A 14,861-nucleotide genomic window follows, 5' to 3' on the forward strand; every position below is an offset into this window, starting at 1 on the left:
GTGCCAGGATGGGAGGGTGGGTTGTAGGGGGGCGTGGACCTGACCAGGTAGTCATGGAGGGAACGGTCTTTGCGGAAGGCGGAAAGGGGTGGGGTCTGTTTGGAGTGGCGGAAATGTCGGCGGATGATTTGGTTTATGCGAAGATTGGTAGGGTGGAAGGTGAGCACCAGGGGTGTTCTGTCCTTGTTATGGTTGGAGGGGTGGGGTCTGAGGGGAGAGGTGCGGGATGTAGACGAGATGTGTTGGAGGGCATCTTTAACCACGTGCGAAGAGAAATTGTGGTCTCTAAAGAAGGAGGCCATCTGGTGTGTTCTGTGGTGGAACTGGTCCTCCTGGGAGCAGATCCGGCGGAGGCGGAGGAATTGGGAATACGGGATGGCATTTTTGCAAGTGGTAGGGTGGGAAGAGGTGAGTCAAGTGAGCAGCTCACTTCCTGAATCCCCAAAGCTTGCTTTTCATCGACAAGCCAGGACTGAGATGGAATGCGGCCCACTTGCTGGGATGGGTGCAGCTCGAACAACACTCAAGAAACAGGACAAAACAATCTGTTTGATTGGCACTACATCCACAAATATTCACTTCCTCCATTATTGAAGCTTAACAACTACAGTATGTATTTTCTACAAGATGCACTGCAGAAACACACCAAGGTTTCTTAAACAGCACCATTGAAATCCACAATCACTTCCATTATAGACTTAGAGGAGCACCATTATTTGGAAAGACGTTTGGGTTTCGGTGATTACAGTGGGACATGATCCTGTAGCTATTTAAATCAAGGATGAACATTTTACAATGAATATGTTGCATGATCAGAAATCAACATAGGTGATCAAGAACAGTGGTGATAGTAGGTTTATGGCTACCAATAGTTTAGTGTAATCATGGTTAATCTAATTGCTGTTTAGTTGGAATTAATAGTGAATTGGTCATTTGTTAATAATACTTCTCTCTTTTGACTCTTTTCCCTTTTCCATTTTTTAACAGATTAACAACGTTAAAAGCAATCATTTACTTACCATACCGATTTCTTAATTCATTTGGCAAAGTCAGTATTTTAAATCCCTTCTTCATTTAACTTCTTTAGAATCCTGACATTTGGCTACAGAGGCCTTGTGGCTTTTTCTGATCTTGCAGCTTTTGCTTATAGGTTAAGAGTTAGTCCCTTATTTGAATGTTGGCAATGTTTTGCCCTTTGACCTGTCTGCTGTGGCTGATTTGGTGCTGCTATGGCTGCTCGCAAGTTTATTTGCATGACTTTGCAATAGTCTTCGAAAAGAACACGTTACATGTTTGACTCAAATTTGATTTTATTTTTAACATTATTTTTCCATGAATGTTTCCCTGTATATACCTTTATATAGTGTAGAATTAGATTTAATCCCAAGTGTTCCATTTAAATATTTGTTAATTGCTTTGTTCTGATTTCCTTCCATATAGGTGTCCTTTTTAGTATTGAAGTAACATCAACATTTTTTGCTGTCAGAAATTACTGGCGTGGTTTCTTTGCTGCTACCTTCAGTGCCTTTATTTTCCGAGTTCTGGCTGTGTGGAACAAGGATGAAGGTATATTAACAGAGCAAATAAAATGTGAAAATATAATAAATTCAATTGCTAAAGGGATATTGTTCCATCTGTCCATGAATATTTTGATCTAAGATATGAACTTTCATTCGTCTTTTGCAGAAACCATCACTGCCTTGTTTAAGACTCGATTTCGTCTAGATTTTCCATTTGATCTTCAAGAACTGCCAGCTTTTGCAGTCATTGGGTATGTTTTTGAACCTGAGGCTGATATTGTGGTTAAAAATGATCATATATTGATTGTATGATTTATTATAAATGTAAGAAGTCATTAAAATGATTCATTGTAACTTTCCAGACTAGAATCCAGATCATCTTAACAATGGAACTCCGTGCATGATGTATCCTGCTGGTACTGATCAATTAACTTGCAGTAGCGAGTTATATTGTCCTGATTGCAGCTCTTTCATATCAAGACAAACAGAGGCTTGCACATGTGTTCTCAAAGTCAAAACTGCTGAATTCATGTTGGTTTTACCTCAGTGGTTTTATAAATCAATACTGCATTGGTGTAATATTTAATATGTGATGTACCTTTCCTAAAGTCTTAAAGATTGGAAAGATTGAAATACAGGCATACTGCATCAAATCAGTCATTTGAGAGGAAAGGCATTATATTGTTTTCAAATAGATTGCTATTTGTTCCATTAATCCTTGAAAAATGGTGTTTTGAAAACATTTGAAAAACAATTGTGGAACGTAAAGAAACAAATCTCTAAATATCCTACATTATGGCTGGCACGATATATGTATTGTGACTTATCCTGATGAGAAACAAGACACGCTTCCACAACACATTTTTAAAATTTGAGTTGTCCTCAAGTGGAAAAGGAACCTTTATAAAGAACAGTTGGAGATCTGAGAAACATATTGGAAACCTAATTTGGGAGAATTGAAAATCTATTGAAGATTGTGAAGATGAACGTAGCACAAAATCTATTTTGTGATGAAAAAGCTTTCTCTTTAAAGTAGTTGAGATATTGACAAATTATTAGCATATCTTTGCAAAATTAGAATAATTAGCATACAGGATCCTAATGTTTCACATTTCCTTTCCCATTATTCTGATCATCAGATGAGCCACAGAAGCAGCTCACAACTGGACTATCAATTAATGTGACATTGCCGATTCTTCATTGATGAGAGTTCCTGAACAAAGGGGGAAAGGGCTCCTCTGTTCTTTATCTGTACCATTTTGAGTGTCTATACATTAAAGTAGGACAGGAGGGTGGTGTTATGACCCTCACTATTGAACATATCTCCATTGCTTAGGCTGTCAGATGGTTACTTGGGCACTTATGAAACTGTACTACAATGTTGTAAGCACTTGGGAAAGAAAAAAAATTGCTCAGTAAAGGAGAGTAGGGGTGGTGGTGGTGGTGGTTACAGAGCATGGATTTACATCATTTGCATGTGGCCATGTAATCATGTTTTAACGTATGGAAATAGCAGCATTTGTTGTTTTTTTCAGTCCCTCTCCAAAGTGCTGACAGACACAGAATCATTGCTTTCTACTTGGAAACTTATTTCTTGCTTTGCTTGAATAGTTGATTTATGAAACAATGAGAGCCATGCAATTTGATTTAAATGTGCAGCCAAGGTCCTTGATCCTAGTCTGTATATTACCACAATGCTGCAGCATTGCCAGCATAACTCAAAGTATCAAATGGATATTTTGTTCTATTCATTTGACAAGGGCAGCCACAATAGGCTTGGATTCGGAGGTAGTAGATTTGGTGTTTCGGTGCTCAGAAAGCTGTGCTGACCTTTAGGAGCTGATAGCTTGAGCTAAATCTTCCTGCTAAACTCTCACTGCTAAAAACGCATTCAGGAGCAGGAAAGACCAGATGACCAGTGTTATTTAAAAGGGTTATCAACTGTGTACAGATGTTAGTTGACCTTTTCTGGTTGTTATTTCAGTTTTACAAATGTATAGTTTCTTTTCGTAGCTGTTTTTGAATTATAAAAGATTGCCGAAAATGGTATAGAAGGTGCTGAAGGAGTTTTTGTTGTCTTCATGTCTTCTACATGAACCAGTTGCTCCAAGAGAAGATTGTTCAATAACATTTCCTCCTGGAATATAGCATAACATAATTGTTAAATAGAGAGCACACAGAACAGGAGAGGATGCTGAAAGAGGGAGGAGGAAGAGGATTGTCAGCAGAAATTCATATTTGAACAAGCTTTTCATGGACCAATTCACCTCAATATTTAATTGAGTTCTACAACCACAATTTCAGAACTGGGTAAGAATTTCTTGCCAGTGGCTGTGAAAGTTATTGTAGTCATGAACAATTGTATATTTGGCTTTTTCAGATAGTTGCATCATCTTGATGTTTGCCATCCACTGTTGCATAAAGAGGAGGGTCACTGAGGCTATCTATTGATTGAAAACTAGTTGCATCTCGTTCTCTCTTGCCAGATGGAGCAAACACTGAGCTTCACCAGTATTGCTGGTTTTTGGAAGGTGGAGAATGCCATTGAGTGCAGGGACATGACTTTGCTGCTATCTTGTTAACTTCCACTCCCTTTGTACCAAACTGGAACACAGACAAAAAATCACCGTTTTCCGAGAACCTCATGAAACAGGTGAACACCATGTAGCTCTAGCAGAAACAAGCTATGTTTTGGGAGAGAAGCCAGATGAAATATTGGTTGGATATTTGAGCTATCAGTGACAGAGTGGGAAATTATCAGTGTAAGAAAGCAAAATAGAGATCAGTTATGGCAGACAGTCATGATGAATGAGGGAGTAGAGTGTGACTGGAGGAGGCATTGATGGAATTGTAAGACTGTGATGGAGTTTGCTGTGCGAAGCTGAAGGAAAGTGTGAGACAGTCAGTAATACTGCATTGACAATAAGCTTTTTCAATAACTCCTCAAATTTTAATTTTGATAATATGTATCAAATGAGTGGTAGATGCTGCCAGGCATGATAGGCTGAATGATCTATTTGTACCTCTCATTCTCATGTTCAAAACAAAGCATATGCCAGTTTAATGCATACATGCCAACCTTCAAAGTATAAAGTGTTCAATGAATACCTTCCTTAATGGCGCATACATGCCAAGAAAGAACATACACTTGAGTAAAAGCCTGTAACGACAACCAATGCTTCAAAGTCACTCCTTTATGTTACATTGGCCAACACGATTTTTAATGGTATTTTAGGATCACATTCCATAATTCAGTTTTTCTTTGAAAATTGAAACCTGGTGGCATCATTCTGACATATGGAAGTAATTAATTACTGGGACTGCTGTTGGACACGAACTTGTCATGACTTAAGCTGCACCAGGAGCTAATATTTAATCAGTTGAATTATAGGGCAACTATAATTGTTGCAGTAATGGATTTAGAATATTTAAGGACTGAGGTGGGTTCTGTTGGAATAAAGGACCTTTTTTTGGTGTGGGGATGGGGACAATAGTTCTGTAGTCTCATTTATTACATTTTTAGTTTTTGGTTCTATCTTGATGTATTTTAAACACCACCAAAGGAAAGCTAAAATATAACATTAATTGATCATGGCACATACTGAATTCAGGCAATAAGATGTCAACTCATAACATTAGATACTGACACACTCCGATAACAACTCAGCATAAAGTATCGTCAATTTCTTTAAAGGTCTAAATTGAAAACGTCCATATTATGACCTGAACTGAGTAGGTGATAGTATGGCAATCTCTCAGTGCATGATCATTTATCATTTCATTTTAGCTTTCCTCTAATAGTAAAATATTGATCGGAGAACAGAAGTATAAGTGGCAGCTTATAACCAACAAATGTGCATCAGTCTTGGATAAATGTCAGACTGTCAGCATTGTCAGAACAATAGAAAGATCTACCTCAGTAATAAGCAACAGCAGACGCTACTCGTTATGAATCAGCCCTTACAGAATAATGCTATTTTAAATTTCCTGTTGCTTAGAGGTTTGGCTTTTTAATTCTAGCAAAGATACATTCATGCTTATATAATAGATATGTTTATTTAATGCTCAGGTTAGGCATGTTGACTTTCTGAGAATTAACATCAGGTTTCAAATGTATACAATTAATTACACCAATATCATACTTTCTAATAAAAGCTTAACTATAGTAGATTATGAAAAATGTTTGATTTAGATCAGAAATTCTGTAAACGAAGTTGCAGAGATGTCACAGTAGATTGATATGATCCTGTTAGGGACTTTAAAATTGAGAAAGAAGCCTGAACACTCAAATTAATAAACAAAGCCACATTCCAAGATTTCCTATAGCTTAACAAAACAAACTTTGTTGGATATGTAAAGAGAAATGAAAAATACAAGCACTATTAACATAAACGGTTATAAAGACTTGAGTTACAAACTCAGTTCTACTTTTTACTCCCCTTCAAACACCCCCTCTGTCCCCAAGCATTCTTTTATCCTACAAAATCTAAAAGACTCATTCACTTGCTCTCAGAATAACCCAAAAGGTGTATCACAGTCCTCTGAAATTTGCTTAATTCTTTTTGCTGTATGGGGATCTTTTTTATTAGTGTTTTTTGGCAAAGGGATCCTCCAATTTTCTTGAAAGACCTGTTATGACCACTGGGGTAGTACACCAGAAATCAAGCTCCACTATTCCTGGATTTGTCACAACTATGAAAAATGTAGTCAAATTATCCAAAGTACACAATCAATCAGACTGATGAATTCAAGTTAAAAGAAAACACCCACCAGATTTCTGTGTTTATCATGAAAATAGCTTTATTACAAACTAATTGCCTTTAACCAGTTGCAATTAAGAAATATGAATTGCTAAATTATCGCTTAACAACTTAACTCTATCCCTTCTCAAATTCCCCCTTCACCAACAGATGGACATGCTCAGATGCACAGACACACAAGATATAACCATTACGTGGGGAAAAATAAGAAAAAAAGAGACCCAGCTCAGTAGCACGAACCCAGAGCACAGGGTTGATTAGTTTCTGTTGGCTTGTTCCAAAGCTTTTTAGTTCTTTACTGTTACTACAATGTCACTTGCATTCTGATGCTACCTTTCATTTACTAGTTGAGAATTTTTCCTTTCACTGACTTTAAAGGTGTTTTATCTTTTATTCAACAGGGGATTTGCAAAGAAGAGTGAGTACAAGATAGCTAGTTATTACTGTAGACTTTCTGGTACCTCTACACACGCAGTCACATAGAGAGAGTGCTTTCTTGATGCTTTCTGTTTGTAGGCTGAGTAGTTTTCCACTGTACTGCTCCCAAATAAGCAATGGTTCAGGAGTGAATCGGAACATTGTTGTCAAGCAATTTTCCTTTAATTCAGAACCTGTCAGCTTCATGGTGATCTTTTAACTCTAATATGCTAACATAGAGGGCGGCACAGTGGCTCAGTGGTTAGCACTGCTGTCTCACAGCCTTAGGGACCTGTGTTCAATTCCACCCTCAGATGACTGTCTGTGTGGAGCTTGCACATTCTCCTTGCGTCTGTGTGGGTTTCCTCCCACAGTCCAAAGATATGCAGGTTAGGTGGGTAGGCCATGTTAATTTGCCCATAGTATCCAGGGTGTGCAGGTTAGGTGGATTAGCCATGGGAAATATAGGGTTACAGGGATGGGGTAGGGGGTGGGTCTGTTTTGAGAAGCCCTTTGGTGAGTCGGTGTGGGATCGATGGGCTGAATAGCCTGCTTACATACTATATGATTCTCTGATTGAAGACCCCATGTTACCTATTGCTTTTCGCACTCAGCCCATGACCTTGTAAAATAAACATAGGTTAGCTTTAGGCTGTAATTAATTCCAAGCTTCTTTGAATTGCATTTATGTGAAATCCTCCACTTAATCATAGTTGCATTCTGAACATTGTGAAACAACTTTAAGTGAAGCATCATACCTTGTAGGAATTAATATTAAAGCCAGAATTAGTTGCCTCAAGACATTTTTTAACTCAAGAACACCTTTAAAGTGAAATACTGTACTGTGCATGTTTAGTACAGTGTGATCCAGGGTGAAATAACTTGCAAACTCAAATACATTATTAAATATAAAAGTATGGTTTGGTATTTCAGGGTCTTAGCAGAAACAATTTTTAAACATTACAAGTTGAAATTATGTGACTTCATAAATAAAAACTTTAATATGAAACAAATTTTAAAATGTAGAACACATGCATTATAATTGTAATTGCTCGGCAAAAATAAATTTACCAATGAACTTTGAATTGTCTATTCTCCATCTAGTGGCAGAGGTTGGTCAGTGCCAGCAGAACCAATTACTGCCCACTGATTAATCTCTGCCACTACGTGAAGCACAGGACTTCATTCCAAATTTGGACTGATGGACAACAGAAAAAGGGTCAGTCAAGATTTAAGAATAAAAACTTTAAAATTTAAGACCTTAAAAAGATGGGAGCTGGTACTGGGCTGATAAAGAGCTGTGGGCAGAGACAGTCTCAGGATTAAGGACAAGGGGAATTGAGTGCGGGAGAGGAAACCTGGAGAAAGCTCTTGATGGCAGGCAGGCCACACAGAAGGTCTGTAGGAAACAATGTTAAACTGAGCCTCTCAATGTTAAACTAATATGCTGTCCCTTCTTTTTTATTGAAAGTAATTAAAATGAAACAATTTGATGTGCATCAACTTTAAATGACGACTTAGTAGATCAGCGTTGTTCATCAGTTTTACAAGTAAATGCCCCTATTTATCTGCAATTAAAATTTTAATTCCTGCGGTTAAAAAGGTATATTCTAAAACAAATTAACTATGAACTAGATATTTGCAAATACAGCAATAAATTCGGTTCAACTAACATATTCCTCCTCCCTGTTTGTAAATAATTCTAATCACATTTGCCCACTCTGTTCTTGGCTTCTCATAATTCCTTTTCTTTTATGCACCAAATGAATCAATCCTGAATGTTGGCATAGGGCAGAATTTTGTGTGGAACTGAGCTATGGTAACATTTGTGGCAGAGATGTCAAATGAGGCCTATCTCAATGTTCAGAGAGATCTGCTACATCTTTTATGCATTTGCTGAGTGGCGAGGCAACTTTCTCACTGGGCAGTGGTGAATTGTCAATAAAAGGAAGTTTATAGCTTGTTCAATGCTGTATTTATGATATGACTTGTTTCATTAATATTCAGCTTCCTATCTTGGCAAGTGCACCAAATGTGATAGGTGTTGAGGATTGTTGACGTGGAGGTCAGAGCAGGTACCTGGTGATTTCAGTTCACTGCTAGCTGCTAACAGCCTCCATGTTGCTCAGCAGCATACAGCATCTCGAGGCATTAGCCACAAGTAGCCCTTTTCCACTGGCATTGGCAAACTCCTTTCAATTTTCTCCGATCCACTTGCTACTTATGAAATGAAACACAGACCTGCAATGCAGGTACACCAGCAACTAGCATTGAAAGTTGCTGTAAAGACCATTGGCACACAGTGACAGACACCTAGCTCCCAGTTTGGACTAGGCTGTATCACAGGGTGCTTGCTTGCGCTGTTGGTATTTGGTCTCTTAGTGTCTACCTGCTCACAGCATCCTTGTCTTGCTTTGCCATGCCATGCCATGCCATGTTGTGCCTGCCAGCACATTGGTGCTTCTGGCAGATCCAAAGCTTATTGCCATATTGAAGTGGTTTTGCACAGGCCCACAGGCTGCTTGTTGTAGTCCCGGCCAGTCCTGTACATCCACCAGAAGCAATCAGGGGAATCACATATGATCTGTCAGGGAGCTGTAGACGCAGACATAGCTCATGTCTTGCAGCTGCTCGTCAAAGGTGATCCGAGGCCTGGGATGAGTACGGTTTTGGGATTGATCACTCCAGAAGGTACATGTGGGCCTGTAGAGGCAGACGGGGGAGTCCAGGCTATTGGGGGATGGGGCGGTAAGCAGAGGCATTTGTAGAACTGGGGACCAGAATGGTGAGAGGAAGCGAACTCGATGTGTGAGGGGAGCATGTGGAATAATATCACTAGCTATAGGAGGCAGGGATGTGATTAACAGTGACACTGCTGTGGCCTCCACTGGGGCAGCATAAAGAAATTGGGCATCATTAAGGTGTGATATCAGGGTTCAGGGCAGGGAGGGCCATTGGCAACAAAGATCAAAATGGTGTGCCTCCCTCTGGGAAGTTGATGGGATAGAGCAAGGTAAAAGGAGATATGGAAATCAGAGGTATGGGGAGGTACCTGACACAGCCCAATACTGACAGTGCCCACTGTGAGCTACATGCCCTGTCATCATTTTCCATTCCCCAAATGTGGAATGAAACTGATGACTTGGACAATGCCTAGGGTGGAGCCAGTGTCACTATGATGAATGAAAGTGCATGATCCATGTCTATTGAATGGATTTAAGACATTGAAGAGGCAAATACATGAAGCAAGTATTTGCAAATTCCAGCTACATTTCATTTGCAATTATTTCTCTCCCATTTGCAATGCATGCAGAGTAAATGTGCTTGGGGGAGCCAATACATATCAAGTTGCATTGCACCATAAAATTGATGCTTACAAATCTATCAATGTCACCTCAGTGACACCGAAGTTAGCAGCAGTGACTTAAAAGGAGTTGAATACTGGGCAAATGCTGCCATCATTTGTGGAACTTCTAAGCATGATGTGAGATGAGAGAAACATAGCTTTTTCATCAATCATCTAAGTGTGATGATGAACTCCGTTAAATTCCATGAAAAGTTAAATGATTGATCAGAATAGGTCTGGAATGGGAAGAGGGTCAGGCCCTCACTTATTTGATACAACGTGCCGATCGCTCAACCAGCACAACACTAAGTTTGTTAATGCAGAGAAGTGTGAGGTGATGCATTTTGATAGGAAGACCATAGAAAGACAATACTAACTAGGGGTACAATTCTGAATGGGATGCTGGTGCAGAAGGACCTGGATGTATACGTGCACAGATCATTACAAGTGGTAGACAGAGCAGTAAGCAAAGCGTATGGTGTTCTCAGCTTTATTAATAACGACACAATATAAGAGCAAAAAGATTATGTTGGCTGTATAAGATACTTGTTGGACCTCATCTGGAGTATTGTGTAACTTCTGGATACCACCTTTTAGGAATTATGTGAATGCAGTGGGGAGAGTACCGAATTGGTTTACAGGAAAGGTTCCAAGGATGAGGAACTTCAGTTATAGGATAGATAGAAGAAGTTGCAACTGTTCTCCTTGGAGAGAAGCAATCTGAGAGGAGCTTTGCTGCAGGTTTTCTAAACCATGAGGGAGCTGGGTACAGTAGCTAGGGAGAAACTTTTCCTGTTTGTAAAAGGAACAGGGCATAGATTTGAAGTGATCTCCAAAAAAAGCAAAGATGGAGTCAGCTAAAACATTTTTTGCTCAGTCAGTATGGAATGCACTGTCTGGATGTATGGCGGAGGCTAGTTCAATTGAAGAATTCAAAAGGAAAATGAATGATCATTTCAATTAAAAATACTGTTCAGTGTTATGGGGAGAAAAGGAAGTGATTGGCACAAGATAATGATGCTCATTTAATGAACCAGTACTGGCATGCTGGGCCGAATAATCTCCCTCCATAACAGTTCTGTGAATCTGTGATTAGTGAACATGATGGAGCTGATGATTGGGTTTGGCTGCTTGGACCTGAGGCAGGGATGCCTTCTTTTTAATTCAAGCAGAGCATGCTCCACCATCCTATCATGCTGGGGGCCTGCACAATTGGAACAGGCAATGAGCTGATCAGATAAATGCTGAGGAACTAGGGGAATGGAAGCAGTCTTCTGAGGAGGAGAAAGACGAGGACGAGGACAAGGATACTGGGGAGGAGGAAGCACTGCTTGTGCATGAAAGACCTCAGTTGAGTTAGACGCTGCAACAGGACCTGATTGATGTCCACTTCCAGTGGATGAAAGCTGAGTCCAGCAGACCATCATGGAATGTAAAATACTAGTTGGTCATAATGCCACCATTTTTGTCTGCATGTTTCAGATGAATGCGGCCTTCAGTGGTTTTGTTTGTGATCACTTGCACTAGCTGTAAATATATATGTTTGAAACAATGTGATGTTCCCTGACTGGACAATGGCAAGATGAATGGGCATTGAGCAGTGGGCATTGGAACAAGTTGTGGTGACTTAGAGGGTGTAGAACATAGAACATTACAACGCAGTATAGGCACTTCGGCCCTTGATGGTGCGCTGACCCGTGAAACCAATGTAAAGCCCATCTGACCTACACTATTACATTATTATTCATATGTTTATCCAATGAATATTTAAATGCCCTTAATATTGGTAAGTCCATGCCCTCACTACACTCTGAGTAAAGAACCTACCCTTTGACATCTGTCCTCTATCTATCACCCCACAATTTAAAGTGATGCCCCCATGTGCTAGCCATCACCATCCAAGAAAAAGACTCTCATTGTTCACCCTATCTAATCCCCTGATCATCTGAGAACACCCTCAAGTCCCTCAGCCTTTCCTCATAAGACCTTTCCTCCATACCAGGCAATATCCTGGTAAATCGCCTCTGTACTCTTTCCAATGTTTCAACATCCTTCCTCTAATGCGGTGACCAGAACTGCACACAATACTCCAAGTATGGCAGCACCAGAGTTTTGTACAGCTGCAACATAACCTCATGGCTCCAAAACTCAAACCCTCTACTAGTAAAAGCTGACACACCATAAGCCGCCTTAACAAACTGTGTTGCCTGTTGGTTAAACAACAATTAAGGAGACCGGGTGAGATTAGGCCATGCAGTGAGCAGCATAACATTCTGGCTGCTGTGCCATTGTTTCCAGTGAGTAGCAATGGCAGAATACGAATGCTTGTCGGGATGCTCAGCAGTTTTATAAAGATGGTGTGGATGCGAGAGAGATGCCAGGTTTTGTTTTGCAGCTATCTGCTGATTGGTGAGTTGTTCTGGGCATGGCATGTGATAAGATGGGATGTAAATTTGAAGAGAGTGATGCCATGGGTGGGATAGATAATTTGAGGTGTGTTTGGAAAGATTCAGAAAGAATTCTCCCTAAGCCTCACATCGAGAAACCCTCCAAAATATTCAATGTAATTTGCACCTGGCCAAACAAAAAATCAAAAGCTTAAAAGATTCAGCCCATAGTTTCTCCCTCAACTGGTAATGCTGAAAACAAATTCTACAACTGTGTGACTTAACAGGAAAAATCTCTTACATATAATCTAATATCTGTTGTTCCATCTGTCTGTGACTAGTATTCCTGAACTCTGAACTACTAAACACCCTGCTTTGATCAACCTTGCACGATCCTTTTATGTTAAATACTTGAGTCATATTGCCACATTCTATAATGTGTGAATGAAAATGCACCAATATGACTAATCTTGCTTTGTATTTGTATTTTCACACACCACAGCATCATTGACATAATGCAACATCTAATACTCCATGGAACTCTCAGAAGTTTCATTAAGGTTTTATGTAGGTTCATTATCTTTTGGCTTTTATGCTCTCTGTCTTGTGACAAAACCAAGAATTCCATTAAAAGTATTTAGAGTAAAGCAACTTAAGCTGCTGCCTTTAATGTTTTGTGCATTAGGTTCCACTTGTCACTTCCCTATTTTATCAGTGTTTCTTACTGGATTCTTTAATTTTCTAAAGAAGTAACGGTGGTGTCTGTTTTGAAAAGTGAGCCCCATTTCCTTTTCGGCAAAATCCATAAAACCATAGAAAATAGGAACAGGAGTAGGCCATTCAGCTCATTGAGCCTGCTCTGCCATTTAACAGGATCATCACTGATCCGACACTCATCACGTCCACTTTCCTGCCCTTTCCCTTTGATACCACTACTGAGCAAGAATCTACCTCAGCCTTACACAAAGGCTCTGCCCCAAATTGCTCTGTGGCAAGTAGTTCCAAAGATTCTCAACTTCTGAGTGAAGAAATTCCTCCTCATCTCAGCTTTAAATTGGCACCCTGTTATTCTGAGACTATGCCATCTGGTCCTGAACTCTCCCATGAGGGGAAACCTGAAGAAGGGCTAATGCCCGAAACGTCGATTCTCCTGTTCCCTAGATGCTGCCTGACCTGCTGCGCTTTTCCAGCAACACATTTCCATCTCTGATCTCCAGCATCTGCAGACCTCATTTTCTCTTCATGAGGGGAAACATCCTTTCAGAATTTACTTTATCGAGCCCCTTAGGAATCCAGTGAGCTTTAAAGAGATCACTCCTATTCTTCTAAACTCCAATGAGTCCCAACCTGTTTAGCCTTTGCTCATAAGGCAATCTCTCCAGACCAGGGATCATCCTATTGAGTCTTCTCTGGACTGCCTCCAGTAAAATGATAGTTTTCCTTAAATAAGGAGACCAAAACTGCTCACAGGCTGAAGTAAGACTTTCCTACTCTTGTACTCCAACCCCCTCTGAAATAAGGGAAAATATTCCATTCGCCTTCCTGATTACCTATTGGACCTGTACCCTAGCTTCCCATGTTTCATACACAAGTGCACCCAAGTTCATTGGTGTTACAGCATTTTGCAGTTTCTCTCCATTTAAATAATATTCTGTTATTTTGTCCTCCATTCTAAAATGAACAACTTCACATTTTCCCACATAATACGCCATTTGCCAAATTACTTAATCTATCAATATCTCTATATACTGTTAGCAACCCTCTCACAACCTGCCCTTCCATCTACTTTAGTGTGGTCTGTAAATCTGGCTGTGGTACATTTGCTTCCTTCCTCAAAATCCAGATTGTCGATATACACAATGGGGTGAAGTGGCCCCAAAAGTGAATCTTGTGAAACACTAGTATGAAATTCATCTACTCTGAAAAAAGTTGCATTTAATTTTGCTAGACCAGGCTTTCACCTGGGTGCAGCGGCACATTTTAATGTATCAAGGGCAATGTCTCTTTTTCTTGAGGAAATCTGGTCTTCCTTTGCATTCCTAAGTGCTTGCCTTTTTGTGTGTTTGGAAAGTCTAGTATAAAAATTGCATACCAGCTGCCACTGACCTTAAGATCCCTATTATTAAGATTAAGGTGGAAATGGGATTTTCTCCTGCAAAGGGGGAGGTGATGGCCGAGTGGTATTATTGCTAGACTATTAACCCAGAAACTCAGGTAATGTTCTGGGCACCTGGGTCCGAAACCCACCACAGCAGATGGTCTCACCAGCAGGACAGACCCAGCAAAAATGGGGGCATCGAGGTAGACAGTTGGGAAGGTGTTGCCCTAGACATCCTGAACATTCACTGGACCCTAAGAAGTATCATGGCTTCAAGTTAAACGTGGGCAAAAAAATGTCCTGCTGATGATCCCTCTGATGGTGAATCAATAC

General features: G+C 40.0%; 1 protein-coding gene across 2 annotated transcripts in view; it reads left to right on the top strand.

Moving 5' to 3' along the window:
* Positions 1-14,861, top strand: part of clcn2c (chloride channel 2c) — a 611,909-nt gene that overhangs the window by 364,664 nt on the left and 232,384 nt on the right. For both annotated transcript variants that reach the window (XM_043702310.1, XM_043702311.1), the window contains 2 exons: positions 1,441-1,566; positions 1,687-1,771. In XM_043702310.1, coding sequence (XP_043558245.1) covers positions 1,441-1,566; positions 1,687-1,771 — 211 coding nt within the window. The remainder of the gene's footprint in view (positions 1-1,440; positions 1,567-1,686; positions 1,772-14,861) is intronic.

Source organism: Chiloscyllium plagiosum, chromosome 13 (genome assembly GCF_004010195.1).
Source record: "Chiloscyllium plagiosum isolate BGI_BamShark_2017 chromosome 13, ASM401019v2, whole genome shotgun sequence".
Lineage (NCBI taxonomy): Eukaryota > Metazoa > Chordata > Chondrichthyes > Orectolobiformes > Hemiscylliidae > Chiloscyllium > Chiloscyllium plagiosum.